This window comes from Mobula hypostoma, chromosome 9 (genome assembly GCF_963921235.1).
Source record: "Mobula hypostoma chromosome 9, sMobHyp1.1, whole genome shotgun sequence".
NCBI lineage: Eukaryota > Metazoa > Chordata > Chondrichthyes > Myliobatiformes > Myliobatidae > Mobula > Mobula hypostoma.
The window spans coordinates 5,984,738-5,998,731 of record NC_086105.1 but is presented as its reverse complement, the minus strand read 5'-3'; the positions used below and the strand labels follow the sequence as shown (position 1 = coordinate 5,998,731).

Genomic DNA, 13,994 nt, shown 5'->3' with positions numbered 1-13,994 from the left:
CGCCCCCACCCCACGCTTATCACAGTATTAACCCCGGTGTTAATCACTAAGGAATAGCCCTTGCTCCCTACAAAGTATTAAACCTCCTGTGCCTCAACAGATGCTAAAATGTTCAGATATTAAAACCTTTGCTTATCCACAGCATGTCACACCCTTGTCCGTGTTAACATCTTCGCAGCCTCGGGGAAATAGGCGACATTACCTGCTGTGAAGTGGACAAGCGCAAGGACTGTCCTGAAGATCGCGAATGCCATTGTGGATAATAGAAATTACTCCTAGTCCATAATACCCGTGCGCCTTCAGCTCGGGAACGATAGCGCACAAGTGGGACTGGGGGAAATCAGTTCGGCAGGAGGAAGAGTCCCGCGGTCCGGAAGATCAAAGAGCCCAAAGGAAAGAAACGGCGAGTACCAGCGCCAGTGCCCGGCACATACTCAGTCCTGGCTTCGCAGCATCGCCAGCGAGTGCACTTTCACCGGGTGTATAAAAAAGATGGATCTGGACCGTGAGGCTGATCCGCTGCTGTGAGTAACCGGAGGATGAGAGGGTGTGTTTCTGCCTCTGGAAAGCCAGAGAGACTTCCTTCTCCGGCGTTATCTGGAGACACCGCACTCTTGCAACGCGCACGCACGTACACACACACACACACACACACACACACACACACAACTGGCAGTACAGGGCGACTTACATCGCCTGTGGGTTTCTCACTGGAGTGAAAATCTTCTCTATCGAGCAAGTGTAGAATGGATGTTTCTAAATTCACCCGGACGTGCGCTGAAGATGCTAATCCGCTTGGTGCTTATATCGGCTCACATATTTTCTCTTGTATGCAGAAACTACCTTCAGAAGGATTGGCTATGGAAATCTTTGGGAATCCTGAAAGAAATATTAAAAACACCATTTAAATGTAAACTTTACTTTTCACTTTTGTTATAATACAGAGCATTATGAAAACTGATCTGGTATCTGCTGTTCCGCCAGGTTATTTCTGCCTGCATCAAGTTCTATTTTGTTCTGCATACAAGTTATTATCAGCAATAAGCACAAACATAAAAGAACATCTTGTTTGGAAAAATGAGTAAATAATAATTGCCTTTCAGGCTGTTTCCTGTACAATGCATTCAGGTATCTCGAAGGGTTTCTAGGGACAGAACTAAATACATTTGGGAATTAATCTACACATTACTCTTCCTATCGAAAGTCACGATAAAGTGGGCAAACTGTAAGGCCAGGCTTGATTTCTTAAAATAAACAGTGTCTGAAGCAGTTCTGATTGTAAAAGGTCACTAAATGAGATAATTCCATTCACTTTGCATAAAACATTTTCCTTTTTTTTTCTCATCAGTGATGTCCACAGAAAATAGATTTTCCAAAACTTGTGCGGTTCTGAATGAATCCAGAAAATGTGCACATTGATATAACATATGGGTTCATAAAAATCGCAACTGTGGTTTGACCTGTAAGTAGTTTGTATATTCTCTCAGTAACTGCAAGGGTTTCTTCTAGGTGGTTTGACCTGTAAGTAGTTTGTATGTTTCCTCCGGGTGCTTAGGTTTCCTCTCACAGTCAAGAGACATTCCAGTTGCTAGGTTAATTGGTCATTGGTAATCACCCCATGGTTAGGCTAGGGTTAATGCAGTGGATTGTGGGTGGCAGGGCTCGAAGGGCTGTGTCTCAATAAATAATGAAAGACAAAGTCATTTTTGGTTTCATTTGTAGGATCAATTTTGCTCCTTCCACTGGAAGTCTCCCCTGTGATTTGCACCATGGCTACTGGGCAGCTCCTCTACAATCTTAGTCATTTGTGGTACCACACTGAACCCAAACTGCAACAGTCAAATTGTTTCTCAGTCTGCAGTTCCTTTCCTTTCTCTCTTGCTCTCGCTGACAATGCCAACCCTAGTACTGTGTCTTAGAGACTACTCTCCCTAAGATTAGGAAGATCACATGATGCCACTTGGTGGTGTAGTGTGTCAGTGCAATTCAGTCTGAGAGAACTATTTAACTACCCAAAACTCTGAGCTTCCATTTCTTTTAATAAGTTGCAATACGTATTTATTTAATACCCATTTATAGGTATTTCAAATGCAGCTTTGTTTAAACAATATCATATTAATATGATAAGATTTAGAGCAGAGTCTTTGCACAAGAATAACATGATATATGAAAATTTAAGCTCAATAATTTTCCATGCAACAGCAAGGTTAAATCAATCTGGTTGACTGCCTAACAAGATACAACATCAGAGCACATCTTAAGCAGTGCCAAAACACTCAGGAATGAAACTCAGTTATTGCTCTCAGTTCAGTGAGAGAATTCAAACTATCAAACCAGCTGAGTACGTACGTTCTGCTTAACATTGTTAGTAGTGAAAAGAATGTTGTTCTCAATTCTTTTTTTGTACTCTATACTGATTCAGCCATCAAGTCATTCAACTGACATGTAAAAATCTCACCTTAGGTTAGTGGAGTAAATTCATATGAATTGTTTAATACTCTTCTCTTTTAGATCTCTATCTAACTGGAAACCATGGAAAGGTTTTGAAATAAAATATTATTTATAGAGGCAGAGTCGTGGAGAAAAACAGCCCAGAAACAGGACCTTCAGCCCATCTAGTCCATGCTGAAACCATTTAAACTGCCTACTCCCATCTGCCTAATACCTGCACCAGGACCATATCCCTTCATACCCCTTCCATCTGTACCTACACAACCTCTCTTAAACATTGACACCAAGCTCACATAGACCACTTGTGCTGGCAGCTCATTCCATACTCTCACAGACCATCTGAGTGAAGAAGTTTCCTTTCATGTTCCCCTTAAACTTTTCACCTTTCACCCTTAACTCATGATCTCTGGTTGTAGTCCTACCCAACATCAGTGGAAAAGCCTGCTTGCATTTACCCTATTTATACCCCTCATAGTGTTGGCACGTGGCCAAGTGGTTAAGGCATTCGTCTAGTGATTTGAAGGTCGCTAGTTCGAGCCTTGGCTGAGGCAGCGCGCGTGTCCTTGAGCAAGGCACTTAACCACACATTGTTCTGCGATGACACCAGTGCCAAGCTGTATTGGTCCTAATGCCCTTCCCTTGGGCAACATCGGTGGCATGGAGAGGGGATACTTGCAGCATGGGCAACTGCCAGTCTTCCATACAATCTTGCCCAGGCCTGTGTCATGAGACTAACGGATGCCTATATAAAAAAAACCCTCATAATTTTGTATACCTCTGTCAAATCTCTCAATCTTCTACGTTTTAAGGAATTGCACAGGGAAAACTCCTTTGAAGGAAAATGGTTGTCCTCCATTAGTAACCAAGATTATTATAGTAAACTATTGATGTTTTATACAATTTTTCCTATACTAATGTAAAAATTAACTATTGTAGAATTCTGTAAAATGAGTTACTGCCTGTTCAAGAAATATAAATAAATAATTTAGGACTTTATTTCATGGAGAATGAAGGGAGATTTGATAGATGTATACAACATTATGAGAGGCATAGATGGGGTAAATACAAACAGGTTGTTTCCACTAAAGTTGGGTGAGACTACAACTAAAGGTCATAAGTTAAGGCTGAAAGATGAAATGTTTAAGGGGAACATGGGGAGGAACTCCTCCTCTCAGAGGGTGGTGAGACTGTGGAACATGCGGCCAGTGCAAGTGATGGGTGTGGGGTTGATTTCAACATTTTACAAAATTGGGTAAGTACACGGTTGGGAGGTATATGGAGGGTTATGGTCCGGGTGCAGGCAGAATAATGGGTTGGCATGAACTAATGGGCCAAAGAGCCTGCTTCTATGCTGTGATGCTCTATGAGTCTACAGCTCTAATATTAGAGGATCAAACTGAAAGCGGGTGATTGTACTAGCTTTGAAAGAGATATGTGGTCTTATTCACTTTGATGAATGATCTGGCTGGAACTGCAATGAATAGGTGGCTGGGCATCCATTTAAGAAGATTGAATGAGTAAGCCTAGAAAATTATCTGAACTCTGGAGCATTGTTGACAATTCCTGAATGATTTCTAATCCTATCATCACTTCCAATCTAGAATGAACTGGTTATTGTTATTTATTTATTAAGATACAGCACAGAACGGGTCCTTCGGGCCCTTCCCCAGTTTAACCCTAACCTAATCACAGGACAATTTACAAAAACCAATTAACCTACCACCCACAAGATTGGACTCATAAACCACTTGAGAGCCCATAAGTAGATCAACAGAATGAAGACCGTCATCCTCGACCTCGAGGGATAGCCACGACGACAAACCTACCACCCGGTACACCTCTGAACTACAGGAGGAATCAGGAGCACCCGGAGGAAACACACACATTCCACAGGGAGGACACAGACTCATTACAGAGGCCACCTGAACTCTTACGCCCCAAGCTGCAATGGTGTCACAATGACCGCTGCGCTACTGTGGCTCCCATTTTCAGACAGTATTAACGGGTAGCCTTTGACCATCAGAGTGCAGAAGCAGACCTTTTGGCCCATCTAGTCCATGCTGAACCATTTAAACTGCCTGGTCCTTGTGTTTAGTTCAGTCTTTGGTATGTGATTTTTTTCATAATTCTCATATATTTGAGCCATGGCAAAACCTGTCCTTGTCCCATTTCTTCTCTTATTTCCTCATCACCCCATCCATCCCATTTGCCCATCAATTCTTCCCAATTGCCCGTTCCTTCCCAAATAATGTAACATAAACATTAGCAAAATTATAAAATATTTACTTGAAAATCATAACTATGTAGCTAGTGTTATCGTTCAAAAAGTCAGTGAACAGGCAACAGTAAATCACATAATAATTTATATTGATTGATGTAATTCACACAAATGCTGGAGGAACTCATTAGATCAGGCAGCATCTACGGAATTGAACAATTTGTCGATGTTTCAGGCTGAGACCCTTCTTCAGGACTGGAAGGAATGAGGAAGACGCCAGAACACAAAGGTAGGGGGAGGAGAGGAGGCTATTTGGAAGGTGTCAAGAGACGCCAGGTCGGTGGGAAATGTCAACAAGGGCTGGAGAAGAAGGAATCTGATAGGTGAGGAGAGTGGACCAAGGGAGAAAGGGAAGGAGGAGGGGACCCAGGGGAAATGATAGGCAGGTGAAAAGAGGGAAAAAAAGGTCAGAGTGGTGAATAGAAGAGGGGAGGGAATTTCTTTTTTACAGGAAGGAGAAATCGATATTCATGCCATCAGGTTGGAGACAGAATATAAGATGCTGTTCCTCCACCCTGAGGGTGGCCTCATCTTGGTGCACGTAAAGGAGGTACGTCTTCTCAACAATCATCTGCGTAGAAGATTAGTTTTATTGGTCACAAGTATTTCACTCACCTCAACACTGAACTGATCATTGAACATAACCTACAGACTCACTTTCAAGAATTCTACAGCTCATGTTCTCAGTATTATTTATTTACTTATTCATTATTATTTTTGTTGTATTTGCACATTGGTTGCTTGTCAGTCTTCGTCTGTGTGTAGGTTTTCAATGATTCCACTGTATTTCTTTGTTCTACTGTGAGGGTCTGCATAAAAAATGAATCTCAGGGTAGCACATGGTGACATATATTGACTTTGTACTTTGTCCATCAAAAGTTATGTAAGTGTAATAATTTTGATAAAAGAGACAAGCACAATGACATTTTATTTTATTTATTTATTGAGATACAGCACAGTATAAGCCCTTCCAGCCCACACCCCCCATTTTTAACCCTAGCCTAAAGTAAAGTAAAGGCATCCGTTAGTCTTGCGAGGCCATGGATCTGCATCTGGAATGTCTTCACTCTCCAGGGCGCAGGCCTGGGCAAGGTTGTATGGAAGACCAGCAGTTGCCCATGCCGCAAGTCTCCCCTCTCCACGACACCAATGTTGTCCAAGGGAAGGGCATTAGGACCCATACAGCTTGGCACCAGTGTCATCGCAGAGCAATGTGTGATTAAGTGCCTTGCTCAAGAACACAACACGTTCCCTCGGCTGGGGCTCGAACTCACGACCTTCAGGTTGCTAGCCCAATGCCTTAGCCACTTGGCCACGTGCCCACACTAATCCTAGTCTAATCATGGGACAACTTACAATGACCAATTAACTTACCAGCCTGTACATCTTTGGACTGCAAGAGGAAACCAGAACACCTGCCTGGTCACAGGGAAGATGTACAAATTCCTTACAGGCAGCAGAGGGAAGTGAACCAGGGTCACCTTTATTATAAAGCATTGTGCTAAACACTACTCTACCAGGCCACTCTATTTCATTATTTATTTATTTCATTAGTTGAAACAAACTTAGTGTACCTATCAGTATTATCATATTTAATTTGTGTGTGTATTTTGTTAAGTTCTACTTATTTGTGGATTGCAGAAGAGAACGTTCATTTCTGAAACACACATCAAAGTTGCTGGTGAACGCAGCAGGCCAAGCAGCATCTATAGGAAGAGGCGCAGTCGACGTTTCAGGACGAAGGGTCTTGGCCTGAAACGTCGACTGCGCCTCTTCCTATAGATGCTGCTTGGCCTGCTGCGTTCACCAGCAACTTTGATGTGTGTTGCTTGAATTTCCAGCATCTGCAGAATTCCTGTTGTTCATTTCTGAAACTTACCTCTGAGCAGAGTGCATTTTTCACCCTTGTAGAATAACAGCATCTTCCAGCTTTGGCTCCAGCATGATACTCTGAGTGTGAGACACAATAACCAACAATCAATAAAAATCATGAACGGAAGGAAAGCGATGAAACAAATTGACAGACTCCTTCCCTTAAATCAAACATGAGAGGCCCTGTCAAATTAGTGATTAATTTTTCTCCACTCATACAATTACTGTAATTTTTTTTCCAGTATCAAGGGATTCTGTGAAAATCTCACATATAATTGGACAAATTGAGATGGATCCAGTCTTCACTGTCGTAATTATGGATTCCAGTAACCACATTCACCTCCTCTAATTGCTGACACTTTAGAAGTTTCATCTTTCATTCTACATTTCATTAATTACTGTTATTTCCTAATGAGTTACGCGATATATAGATGTCAGTGTCCTGATGGTGAGTATGCAGGAAAGAAATAAGGGCTTTCTAATCTATCGTAATCTCTTGAGGTTTTTACTTCCTGTATATTATGGTGCCCAGAAATAAAATAGCTATAAATCAAATTATTAACCTGCTAGCAAATGTGCAAGCCATTTTAGATGAATTACAATCACTTCACAAAACTGGGACAAATAGACTGGTTTGTAAAATATCTCTGGTAGCTACATAAAGTTCCTGTAAAGATTATTTTTAAAATCAAGAGGAAGAACATGTCACCCGATTGTAAGTAGGACATTAATTTATTAGAAACACAGCACAGTAACAAGCCCTTCCAGGCCAACAAACCCTCGCCACCCAAATGCACCCATATGACTAGATAACCAACACACACCAAGTGCTTACTACAGCAAACACACACCAGGAGCTCAGCAGATCAGGCAGCATCTATGGAAGTGAACGGACAGTCATCATTCTGGGCTGAGACCCAGCTTCAATACTGAGAAGGAAGGCAGGTGGTTGCCAGAATAAAGAGGTGAGGGGAGGGGGAAGAGGCTAGCTGGAAGGTGATAGGTGAAACTAGGTGGGTGAGGAAAGTAAATGCAATATTAGCACTCACTTCAAGAATATAAATTCAAGGACATAATGTTGAGAGTTTATAAAGCATTGTTGAGGCCTCACTTGGAGTATTGTGAGCAGTTTTGGGCCCCTTATCTTAGAAAGGATGTGCTGAAACTGGAGAGGGTTCTAAGGAGGTTCACAAAAATGATTGCAGGTTTGAACAGCTTGTCATATGAAGAGTGTTTGACGGCTCTGAGCCTGTATTCACTGGAATTCAGAAGAATGAGGAGTGACCTCTTTCAAACCTACCAAATAGTGAAAGGCCTCGATGGAGTGGACGTGGAGAGGATGTTTCCTATGGTGGAAGATTCTAAGTCCAGAGAACACAGACATAGAGGGATGTCCTTTTAGAATGTAGATGAGAAAGAATTTCTTTAGCCAGAGAGTGATGAACCTGTGGAATTTGTTGCCACAAGCAGCTGTGGAGGCCAAGTCTTTATGTATCCTTAAGGCAGAGGATGATAGATTCTTGATTGGTCGGGGCATGAAGGGATACAGGGAGAAGACAGGAGATTGGGGATGAGAGGAAAAAATGGATCAGCCATGATGACATAGGAGAACAGACTGGATGGACCAAATGGCCTAATTCTGCTCCTATGTCTTACGGCCTTATGGAAAGGTAAAGGGCTGGAGAAGAAGGGATCTGGTAGGAGAGAAAAGTGGGTCATTGGAGAAAGGGAAGGAGGAGGGGACCCAGAGGGAGGTGACAGGCAGGTGATAAGAGGTAAAAGATCAGAGTGGAGAATAGAGGAAGAGAGAACCTACTAACCTGTAGACCTTTGAAATGTGGGTGGAAGCCCCACGTGGTCCCGGGGAGAACAAACAAACTCATTACAGACAGTGGTGGGAATTGAACCTGTGTCACTGGCACTGACCATTACACTACTGTGTTGCCCCATTATGGTTTATCTCGGATTCAGTGACATGGAATAGGTCAGTAAAGGCTGTCTGAAATCTGCAGCACTACTAACATATCCCAAAATCCATCTGACTGGGTGCAGTGAAGTGGCCCATCTTTATTTCTGACACCCATTAGGTAAATAACTTCTGTCACCTCTATCAAGTCCAATCTGTTTCATTTCCACATGGCATAAAAAAGAAATGGTGCCCCAAGAAAGAAGACAAGAAATCAGAGGGCTGGTGGTGACGAATCATCAAAGCAGAGAGCTTTTAGGTCCAGAAACAGTAAGGATGTGAAATTGCTTGCACAACTCTCCCGAACATGTGAGCAGAAAGACAACTGGTAATTGAAGAAATGTGCCCGAGGCCATTTGTCTGCCCGACAGTCCTCATGATCCATTGCCCGTTCCAGTAGTGCCCCGTTGCTGCCAGTCAGCCTGAGCTGCAGCTGCTTACTATCCAGGATGTCCAGGAAGTGAACTGAGAAAACATTTTTCTTTATTTTCTGATGCCAGCAACTCTTGCATGTTTGTATTTAATATAGAACATAAATCAGAGAGCAGGACAACACAGAAACAGGCCCTTTGGCCTATGATGTGGTGCTGATCAAATTAAACTAGTAGTTAATTTCCTAAATACACTAATCACTTCTGTGTATACAATTCAATCCTGAAGAAGGGTCTCGGCCCAAAACGTCGACTGTTTATTCAGTTCCGTAGATGCTGTCTGACCTGCTGAGTTGCTCCAGTTGGTTTTTGCATGTGTTGGTTAAGGTTCAAGGTACAAGATTGTTTAATGTCATTTCCAGTACACAAGTGTAAAGGAGAATGAAAACATTGTTAAAAAACAACACTTGCTGAAAAATATCCATTGCCCTCAATTCTCCGTACATTCATGGCCCTCAAAGACTTACTGAAATGCTGCTTTTGTATCTGCCTCCATTACCACCCCAGCAGCACTTTGCAGTCACCCACCACTGTCTGGATGAAAAAATTGTCCCACACCTCCTTCATACTTACCTCTCTCATCTTAAATACATGCCTTCTCGTATTAGATATTTTGGCCCTGGGAAAAAGATCCTGCGATCTATCTACGCCTCTCATATTCTTATAAACTTTTGTCAGGTCTCCTTCATCCTCTGCCATTCCAGAGAAAGTAGCCCAAGTTTGCCCAATCTCTCCTTGAAGCACATGCCCTCTAGCCCAGGCAGCCACCTTGTAAACATCTTCTGGACTCTTTCCAAAGCCTCCTCATTCTTCCTGTAATGAGGTGACCAGAAATTAATACAATACTCCCAATATGTCCCAAATAGAGTAATATAATCCCTAATTACCTTTGTCAAGGTGATAATGAACTACCTCCTCAAATTGCTGCAGTCCTTGAGCTGAAGCTATCCATATAGATTGGATACACAGCAGAGAAAGAGGCCATTGGCCCCACCAGCTTTTGCCATCGTTCACATTTCCTTTCAACCTGTGTTTTCTCAGCTAAATCAATCAAAGCAACCCAATATTCCCTGCTCTCACATATACTTATCCAGCATCCCCTTAAATATGTCTATAGTATCACTCATGAGCTTTCAGCACTCGTTGAATTAAGATACTTCTTCTGAATTCCTAATTGAATTTTTTGATTATTAGCTTATAATGATATCCCCAAGTTCCACATTCCGCTCTTCCTCACAGGTAGAAGATTTCTTTTGAGATACAGCATGGAATATCAAGCCATGCTACCCGCAATCCCCAATTTAACCCTGACATAATCACAGGACAATTTACAAGGACCAATTAATCTACCAACCGGTACGTCTTTTGACTGTGTGAGGAAGTCAGAGCACCCAGAGAAAACCCACATAGTCACAAAGAGAACATACGAACTCCTTACAGGTAGCAACGGGAATCGAACCCAGATCGCTAACCACTCAGCATCCATTCCATAAAAACTTAGCATCGTAATAACACCCTCTTTTAGGTCCCTGTTCAGCCTTATTTTAACAAAACCTATCCAATACTCACTCCAACCCTTTGCTTTCTGATTTGCAGCTAGCTAGAAATTCCTTCTTGTCCTCAGCTCTCTAATCCCTGATCTTGTTCATTAAGAATAAACTATGGATTGTACAGAACTCATTCATTTTCAAGATTTCAAAATTCAAAGTAAGTTCATTATCCAAGCATGTACGTGTCTCCATATGAACCCCAAGGTTCATTTTCTTGCAGGCATTCACTCCACATAGAAAGACTGACAAACAACCAATGTATAAAAAGAAGACAATCTGTGCAAACACAAAATTATTAATGATAAATAATACTGAAAGCATGAAGTTTAGAGTCCATAGGTTGTAGAAACAATTCTGTGATGGGGCGATTGAAGTCCTCTTGGCTGGTTCAGGGACCTGATAGTTGAAGGGTAATAACTGTTCCTGAAAATGGTGGTGTGGGTCCTGAGGATCCTTCACCTCCTTCCTGATGGCATCAGCAAGAAAAGAACATGGCCTGGAATGGGGGGGTCCTTTATGATGGATGCTGCTTTCCTGCAACAGCGCTCCGTGTAGATGCGCTCAATGGTGGGGAAGGCTTTGCCTGTGATGGACTTGGCTGCGTGTGTCACTTTTTGTAGGCTTTTCCATTCCGGCCTAGTGATGACAGAAGAATGCATATAAATCCCAAGTCTGAAGTGCATGAGTCAGAGATAAACTAGCAAATAGTCCTGTACTAACCCTCTGGGTGTAGGTATGACAGGTTCTGTTGAAGAAGTCTTGGTTGTGGCCGTGGAGAAGGTAGATATTACAGTTATGTAATGGAAAGGGAAATTGTTAGGATACTACATCAAAGTTCAAAGCAAATTTATTATCAAAGTACATATATGTTACCATATAAGACCACAAGACCCATAAGACATAGGAGCAGAATTAGGCCATTTGGCCCATTGAGCCTGCTCTGCCATTCAATGATGGCTGAACCTATTTTTCCCCTCCTCAGCCCCCTCCCCGGCCTTCTCCCCATAACCTTTGATGCCATGGCCAATCAAGAACCTATCAAACTCTGCTTTAAATACACCCAAAGACCTGGCCTCCACAGCTGCCTATGGTAACAAATTCCATGAATTCATCACCCACTGGCTAAAGAAATTTCTCCAAATCTCTCTTTTAAATGGACGCCCCTCTATCCTGAGGTTATGCCCTCTTGTCCTAGACTGCCGCACCACGGGAAACATCCTTTCCACATCTACTCTATCTAGGCCTTTCAACATCTGAAAGGTTTCAGTGAGAACCCCCACCCCCCATCCTTCTAAATTCCAGCAAGTACAGGGCCAGAACTATCAAACGTTCCTTATATGATAACCTTTTCATTCCTGGAATCATCCTTGTGAACCTCCTCTGAACCCTCTCCCAATGCCAACACATCTTTTCTTAGATGAGGAGCCCAAAATCTGTTCACAATACTCTCAGTGAGGCCTCACCAGTGCCCTATAAAGCCTCATAATCCCTGCTCTTGTATTCTAGTCCTCTTGAAATGAAGGCTAACATTGCATTTGCCTTCCTCACTACCAACTTAATCTGCAAGTTAACCTTTAGGGTGTTCTGCACAAGAACTTCCAAGTGCTTTGCACCTCAGATTTTTGAATTTTCTCCCCGTTTAGAAAATAGTCTACACATTTATATCTTCTACCCAAAGTGCATGACCATGCAATTTCCAACATTGTATTCATTTGCCATTTTCTTACCCATTCTTCTAATCTGTCTAAGTCTTTCTGCAGCCTTCCTGTCTTCTCAACACTACCTGCCTCTCCACCAATCTTTGTATCATCTGCAAAACTTGGCAACAAAGCTACCTAAATCATTGATATCCAGCATAAAAAGAAGGGGTCCCAACACCAACCCCTGTGGAACACCACAAGTCACTGGCAACCATCCAGAAAAGGTTCCTTTATTCCCACTTGTTGCCTCCTACCAATCAGCCAATACACTAACTATGCTAATAACTTTCCTATAATACCATTGTCTCTTAACTTAGTAAGCAGCCTCATGTGTGGTATCTTGTCAAAGATCTTCTGAAAATCCAAATATACAACATCCACTACATCCCCTTTATCTATCCTACTTGTAATCTCCTCAAGGAATTCCAACAGGTTCATCAGGCAAGATTTTCCCTTAAGAAAACCATGCAGACTTTGTCCTATTTTGTCCTGTGTCACCAAGTACTCCATAACCTCATCCTTAACAATTGACTTCGATATTTTTCCAACCACTGAGGTCAGGCTAACTGGTCTGCAATTTCTGTTGCCTCCCTCCTTTCTTAAAGAGTGGAGTGACAGTCTCAATTTTCCAGTCCTCCAGAACCATGCCAGAGTCCAATGATTCTTGAAAGATCATTACCAATGACTCCACATTCTACCTCTTTCAGAACCCTAAGGTGCATTTCATCTGGTCCTGGTGACTTATGCACCTTTAGGTCTTTCAGCTTTTGAGCACCTTCTCCCTTATAATAATAACTGTACTCACATGCTAGCAATAAAATGATTCTTCAGAAGCTTACGAGGGATAATGGCAACTCCTTTGCTTGCATCTTTGAAAACAGCTTTATTTCTACCTTTAATAACTTTTTTTCTCCCTTTCAGGGTTCTTTTGAAAACCCTGACCTGGAGTTACACGCAGGCTTCGGTTCTTTGGGGGAATGGGACCCGTTCTCGGGGTTCCATGACTGGTCACTATTCGACATACCAAGGGTTTGGCCTGAGAGTCGCGATCGTGTTCAGAAGCCTAAGATCTCGGGGCTCTGGAGACGGGCGGATCAAGGGTCAGTGTCACAGCAGGAGACTCATGTGTCATCGGAAAGGCCGGAAAATCTTTCGCTGTGGGCCCGAAGACCCGAGGTCTTTGTGATCTTCAGACACAAGGCTCGAAAAAAGCAATGAAAGGGAATTTTAACATAGTAAACCTCCGGGTTGTTATAATGTCTCCCGCTCACTGTGAAAATGGGGGACACCCCCCTCTCTCTTTGCCAGGGAGAGAGAGAAACTGTGGTTTGTCGAATGTCGGATGAAATGCAAAGCCTTTGGGTTAACTTTGGTCTGTGTCTTTGCTATTGCTCAGCACACACTTGAGCTCAGTAACGGTACCAATACGCTTTTTTTTTGCCGGTGGTGGGAGGGGGGATCGTTCCTTGCTGCCACTTACACGCAGGAGGAGTGAGCTGCGGGGGGACTTTGGAGTTCTTGCATTTGACTGTCATTCATTCTTTGGGGCACTCCTCTGTTTTCATGGATGTTTGCGAAGAAAAAGCATCTCAGGGTGTATATTGTATACACTTCTCTGACATTAAATTCGACCTTTGATCCTTAGATTCTGATTCCTTTAACTTGCATTTTGTGAACATTACTTCATCAGCTCTTGGTCCAGTCTTGGCGCATTGGAGCACACATGGTTTCTGTCTCAAAGGAAAG

At 42.6% G+C, this 13,994-nt stretch overlaps 1 protein-coding gene across 1 annotated transcript in view; it reads right to left on the bottom strand.

The window, feature by feature from the left end:
* The window catches only part of LOC134351477 (protein kinase C-binding protein NELL2-like), a 374,438-nt gene that overhangs the window by 340,089 nt on the left and 20,355 nt on the right, over nt 1-13,994 (bottom strand). Inside the window, exons 4-5 of the mRNA XM_063057673.1 lie at nt 6,609-6,679; nt 203-879 (exon numbers count right to left, since the gene is read on the bottom strand). Coding sequence (XP_062913743.1) covers nt 203-254 — 52 coding nt within the window. The 5' untranslated portion in view covers nt 255-879; nt 6,609-6,679. The remainder of the gene's footprint in view (nt 1-202; nt 880-6,608; nt 6,680-13,994) is intronic.